The sequence below is a fragment of the Vollenhovia emeryi genome, unplaced genomic scaffold (genome assembly GCF_000949405.1).
Source record: "Vollenhovia emeryi isolate VEMERY1.0 unplaced genomic scaffold, V.emery_V1.0 DF939982.1, whole genome shotgun sequence".
Taxonomy (NCBI): Eukaryota; Metazoa; Arthropoda; class Insecta; order Hymenoptera; family Formicidae; genus Vollenhovia; species Vollenhovia emeryi.
The window spans coordinates 1-6,482 of NW_011966384.1; the positions used below are offsets into that span (position 1 = coordinate 1).

Here is a 6,482-nt window from a genome sequence, read left to right on the forward strand (position 1 = left end):
ACACAACGCAAAACTCCAGATGGCCCCCGCGTCACGCTTTCATCGCGCTCAACTTAGTCCCCCCCTTTAAGAGGGGGGGACCTAGGCCGTTTGTTCGGCCTTCACCTCGTTGTTATTATGCGGCAGGGGTGCCACCGGGCCCCTGCCGCGCCCCCTTGGTGTTGTGGGGGCGGGTGGGTCGCGGGTCTCCAGCCCACGCCCACCCCCTGGTGCTCCGTGAGCTGCACGGAGCTCCAGCCTCCTCTTGCTCCCTATCGGGAGCACTGGGGGGGGCGCAGGTAGCAGGCGACCCGACGCCGCCCCTAAGGGCGAAGCCGGCCGCCCCACGAATCCCGCCCCCCCCCCCCCCGGGCTCCTCTTCTACATGCATGCATGCAGTCCTGCGGGGGAGGGGGGGGCGACCCCAGTTGGGCCGCCGTCCCCCCCCCCCCGCAGGTTATCTTCATGTCCCGTCCCGTTATCGGGCCAGGGTCCATTTTCGGAGGTGTGCGGGGGTGCCTCTTCTTACCCTCCTGGCCCCCGCTCCCCCACCTTGCGGTGCTGCAGGGGTCACCTCTCCCCTCCGCACCCGCTCAGCCTCCTCCTTCTGGAGCATTACATGCTCACAGAAGGAGGAGAAAGCCTCCCATTTGCTCCTGTCCCCCGTTACAGCGGATATTATCGCCCCGGGGGACAGGTCCAGCCCTATCTTGTCGACAAGGACTCGGCGCTGCGCATCCCACTCCGGACACTCTTCGAGTGTATGCTGCGCCGAGTCCTTGTCTGCGCCACAGTGGTGGCACTCTTCTGTTGCCTCGCGTCCTATCCGCCGCAGGTACTCACCGAAGCAACCATGCCCGGTGAGCACCTGCGACGTCCTGTATGAGGCCCTCGCCCATGGGCGCTCCAGCCACGCATCGAGACGCGGGAGGATGGCCTCCACGGTACGCTTGCCCGGGGTATTTGGCCCCGAGAGTCGCGTCCGCCATTCCTCCCGCGTCTCCCTCCTAGCCTGGGCTCCGAGGAGCCTTCTCACCCTCGCCGTGACCGGGACGCCTTGCCCCCGGAGTTCCCTGGTGCGCCGGTACACTTGTGCGTACCCGGCCGCCACCAGGTCAAGGGGCGGCATCCCGGCCATCAGCGTGGCCGCCGTGTGGGATACCGTACGGTACCCCCGTATGGCCCTTATGGCCATTCGCCTTTGGGCCCCCCTGAGGATCGCAAGAGATTTCCTGCTCCTCATGAGGGGCCCCGCCCACACGGGGGCACCGTACGTAGCCATCGAAGACAGCACATTGGCGTAAAGCCTTCTCGTCTTCCCACACGGCCCGCCCAGATTGGGCATTAGTCGCGATAGCGCGTTTCCCGCGCTGTCCAATCTGGGCACCAGCTTGCTGAAATGCTCCTCGAAGCCCCAGCGTCCGTCTATGTGGAGGCCCAGATACTTTATCTGGGCCCCCACTTTTATGGCCTCGCCCTCCACCTCAATTCGAGCTTCGGGTGGCGGCCCAGCCGAGCCGTCATGAAAGAAGACGGCCTCGGTCTTTCTGGCCGCCACCTTCAGCCCCAATGCCCTGACGGCCCTTGTCGCGCAGGCCACTGCCAAATTGCCGTTCTCAATGGCCTCCCCCCAATCCTCCCCGCCGGCAAGCACCAGCGTGTCGTCTGCATAACACACGCACGTGCTGCCGGCGGGGAGTGCCGCGCGCAGCACCTCATCATACGCAATGTCCCACAGGAGTGGTCCTAGGACCGACCCCTGCGGGACACCGCGGTCCGCTCTCCAGGTGCGCGACTCGCCATTGCGGTCCACGCACTCGATTTCCCTGTCTCTCAAGTATTCCCCGATTACCGCACGCAGGTAATCGGGGACCTCAAGCCTCTCCAGCCCCTCCACTATCCTCTGATGGGGGATGGAGTTGAAGGCGTTTGCCACGTCTAAGGCAACCGCCAGCACAACCCCTCCATCCCCCATCATCCTATCTGATATCTCGCGGACGCACATTATTGCGTCCACGGTAGATCGCCCCTCGCGGAAGCCGAACTGCCTCTCGGACAGGCCAGGTCCAGTAGTCTCTACATGCCCCATGAGTCGGGCCGCTACTACTCTCTCAAAGATCTTACTGGCCTCGTCCAAGAGGCAGATCGGCCTATAGCTCCCGGGCTGTTCCGTGGGCTTTCCCTCTTTGGGGAGGAGCACCAGCCTTGACCTTTTCCACAGCCCCGGAAAGGTGCCCTCCTCCAGGCAGCGGGTGAACAACACCCCCAGCCTTTCGGAGAGCTCCTCCAGGGCTGCTTTCCAGGCCACGCCGGGGACCCCGTCCGGCCCTGGCGCTTTGCCCTTCTTGAGCTTTTTAGCTGCTTTGGCCAGTTCCGTCCGGGTAACCCCCAGCTCCTCCGGAAATGGCCGGTGCTCCCCCCCTCCTTGTTCCACGTTGCGGAGGTCCCTCCCGTCCCCCGCTGGGAACAGCGTCTCTACTACCTCCTGGAGGAATTCCGGCCTCAACGCCCCCACCGTGGGGGGCGCCCCTGAGTTTAGCCTGTTCATAACAAGCCTGTAGGGGCGCCCCCACGGGTCCGTGTCTAGAGATTGAACCAAGTCATCCCATGCCCTCTCCTTTGCTAATTTGATGGCCGTTCTTAGGGCCTTTCTCTTTTGCCGGAACTCCTCCAGGAGTCTGTCCTCCTCCGCTTGGGTGGTTCCCCTCCTCCTTCTCGCCCGCAGGACGGCTCTCCTGGCGGCCACCGAGGATCTCCTAAGTACTTCGATTTCCTCAGACCACCAGTAGGCCGCCCTGCGTGGGGCGAACCTCGCCCGCGGCATCGCGCTGTCGCACGCGCTCACCATGGTTTGCCGCAACCAAGCCACCTCTTCCTCTACAGTAGCCGCCGGCTCTGGACGTGTCCACAGTGCCACCCCCACTGTTTCCACCAACTTGTCGGCGTCCAACTTGTCCGTTCTCCACCTAACCACCTCTTCCTGGGCTCCCCTGTCTCTAATTTCCCGGGAAAGCTCCAGCTTTATGGGGAGATGGTCGGAGAGCAACTCAACGCCCTCCGCCACTCCCCACGATCTTACCATCCTCGCAGCCGCAGGGGAAGTCCACGTCAAGTCGACTATTGACTCCCCCTGCGGCCTCACGCATGTGCTCACCGCCCCTACGTTCTCTAAGTGGAGGCCCAGGCGCGCCGCCCAGGCCTCCACATCCGCTCCTTTGGCGTCTGGCCGCCGGGAACCCCACAATGCCGATTTGGCATTGAAGTCCCCGGCGACCAGCAGTGGCCCGGGAAGATACTCCCGGACCACATCCTCCAAGTCTCGCAGCCGGGTCTCTAACTCAGCCCTCGTTAGGCTGGGCCTAATGTAGACCCCGATTACCACTACGGGCCCCCATTCAACCGCGACCCAACCTTCACCAGCCTTCAGTCTGGACATGGGAGGGGTCCTCTCTCCCGTCCGCCTCCAGAGTATAGCGGCCGAGCCGTCCGTGCTCCCTGCCCAGCAGGGGTTTTTGGGGACACGGTACGGCTCGGCTATTACTCCGAGCCCACAACCACGCTCTGCCAGGCTGTGTAGGAAGAGGTCCTGTGCCTGGCAGGCGTGGTTGAGGTTTGCTTGGAGCACCTTCATGGCTGTGAAGGCGCCCCCTTTCCAGTCTCCTCCAGACTGTTTCCTTCTCGTGGCTGCTTCTTTGCACCCTGTGTCGCTGGCTCGGTCTCCATTGGTTCCCCTTGTCCGGCTGACGAACCCGCGGCTGTCCCCTTATCCGTCTTCTTATTACGGCCCTCCTCCCGGCTCTTCTTGGCCTCTCTCCTCTTCTCCCCCTTGCTCGGGGGTTTGCAGGCTGCACCTCCAGCCTTGTGGTTGGAGGGCAGCCCTTTGCTGCTACACACCGCGCATTTCGGGGTCTCACCGCAGCTTTGAGCCTTGTGCCCCTCTTGGCCACACCTGTAGCACATATTGCTCCTATCCACGGTGCTCCTACATTGGCCCCTGACGTGCCCCCTCTCAAGACACTTAAAGCAGACGAGGGGGCGGGGCTCCAGCAGCTCAACTCTGGCTGCCACCCATCCAACCTTTATCTTCCTCGCCGCAGCCACTCTCTTGGCCACCTCTATCCCACACTGGATCCAGCACGTTCCGAATCCGCTGGGGGTGTGGCGGATCGGGCCCACTTTAATTTCCTCCTTCGGACCCTCTCCAACCCTGGCTACCGCGTCTCGGACCTCTTCCGTCGTGATGGACTCGTCTAAGTCCTTCATCCGGATCTCCGCCCTTTTTGTAGGGCGAGAGACCCGGACTCCCTTCTCCTCCGCTACCACTTTAATTCGGCTGGCCAGAGTGTCCGCCTTAGCTTTCGCCTCTTCTCCTCCAGGGATTTCCAGCAGTGTCGCCCCGTTAAGGGCTCTCCTATGTTTGACACTGCTGATTCCCATTTCTTCCAGATTAATCTGGGACCTCAGGTATCTCATACCGTCTCCTGCTTGTCCCTCCGGGAAGGATATCGCCACTGCGGCTGTCCTAGGTGCCCTCCTCTTTGGCGCCTCCTTTCCTTTCTTTCCTTCCGGCGCCTTTTCTCCAGCCTTGTTGGTACCTACGGTTGCCGGCTTGTTGGGCTTCGCCGCCGGCTCCTGTTTCGCACCACTGGGCTTCTTCTTCCCCTTTTTAACCACCTCCGCCCATGAGGTGGTTGGCTTGGAAGAGGTCTTCTCCTCTTTTCGCATCTCCTCTTTCCGCAGCTTTTCGTCCTTCTTGCCGCGGACGATCCGTGTCGCCTCCTCCCTGGCCTTGACCCGGATCTTGTCCCTGATCGCCTCCACTTTTGTGATCAAGGGCGCTTTCCTCGGGTTTATCTCCTTTCCAGGCTGATGTTCCTCCGGGATGCGGGTCAGCACCCCCTGACACCTGGTTATCAGGTTCTCCAGGTTTTGTTTGACCTGTTGTGGATCCCCCTTTATCACCTCCTTAATGGAGACTGCCTCCATTACCTTCCTAATGCCTTCCATGGCTTCCTCCGCTGGTGGCTCGTCCAGCACCCTCCTATGGCCTCTGACCATTGGCCTGTGTACCGCGCCCGTGGTGTTTTTGGCAGGTTCCAGTTTCGCTGCCGTCTCCGGTTTCTGGCTATGGGCCTTTGGCCGAGCAGATTTCCCCGCTTTTGTGGGTTTCGCAGGGACCTGGGCACGGGTCATAACTCGGGGTGAGTGGTCTGCCCCGTGATCCATTCCTGGCATCTCCTCCATTACTGGCGTAGCCTGTCTGTCCCTGCTCTCTGCTCTTATTCTCGCCTCCCTCTCTTGGTGAAGGAGGGACATCAGCTCCTTCACCTGTTCTTCGAGACTCTTCACTCTCTCTCTGAGTCTCGAAGTCTCCTCCTCCAGCGCCCTACTATGAGACCCCGCCGTCTTCGAGGCAATCACCGAGGCTGCGGCTCTTAGGTTTTTCGAGCAAACCTTCAGCTCTTTCACGTAGGTGCCCTTCAGGTTCTTCGACCTTTCGGCAACCTTCACAACAACATTAATGTTGTTTAACATCTCAGCAGCTATTTGTGTGCTGCTGAGACCCTCCATCTGGGACACAGTCTCCCTCTCCGGCGTGGTGTCCCGGGGGAGAACCTTGGGATTCACCACCTCCGCCAGCGCCTTTTTCTCGGCCTTCAGCCTTTTTATATCCCGCCGGTATTCCTCCCTCTTCCTTTTGCCGATGCCCGCGTAGGTCGTGGGCGGCCTCCCTCTTTTCTTCCTCTTTCCAGTGGTCGCGTCCACTGACGATACCGAGGAAAAGTCGTCCTCCGTGGATGAGTCTACGTTGTCCACGTTGATTACCGCTTCCGTGTCGGATCCTTCGGAATCCGACGGAAGCGGGAGGTTCCTGATGGCCTTCGAGCACGCTGGCCCGGGCTTCGTGCCGCGTGCTGTGGCCGATATACCGGCTTCATCTTGACTGGGCGTCCTTTGGGACTTTTCCTTCCTGCCTCCTGTCCCTTGGGTACAGCCCTTCGTCTTGTTTGTGTGCTCCTCTCCTCTTGGTTGTGTGTGTTTTAAATTTGCCATGACTACAGTTGATTGATTAACCGGTTCGCCTATCATGGGACCCCCACCGCGGTGGGGGTACTGTCCCCGGTGTTAATAATCCCTATTTAAGGACCGGGCAGAGGAGATGCCTTTTTCGGGGGAGCCACCCCCTATCCCAGTCAGTGACGCTATAGAAAAAGGTTCCTGGAGACGGCCAGGTCCACCATTATGCTACAGTTTTTACTTCACCCCCGGAGAGCGGCGCGCACCGATCCGATCGGCCGCATACCCCTCCCCAGGGCTAGAAGTCGTCAGGGATTATCCCCCCTCACAGGGTATGAGAGGACGCTGGCTCTGCGCCTCTCCACACCCGCGCCCGGACTGCCGGCTTCAACGCCCTGATTGGCTCCAGACGGACGAGACGGGAGCGGTTTTCCCACATTAAACATGCCACTTCCTGCGGACTTTGCCAGTAAACTGGTCTTACA

At 61.1% G+C, this 6,482-nt stretch overlaps 1 protein-coding gene across 1 annotated transcript; it reads right to left on the reverse strand.

The window, feature by feature from the left end:
• Positions 1–3,606: 3,606 nt before the first annotated feature.
• Positions 3,607–6,069, reverse strand: LOC105556488. Its single transcript, XM_012003586.1, has one exon. The coding sequence runs from the start codon at positions 6,067–6,069 to the stop codon at positions 3,607–3,609; it is 2,463 nt and encodes an 820-aa protein (XP_011858976.1).
• Between the last annotated feature and the right edge of the window lie 413 nt (positions 6,070–6,482).

Coding starts and splice junctions, on each gene's coding strand:
- LOC105556488 (XM_012003586.1), bottom strand. CDS start 6,069: ATGATAGGCGAACCGGTTAATCAATCAACTGTAGTCATGGCAAATTTA.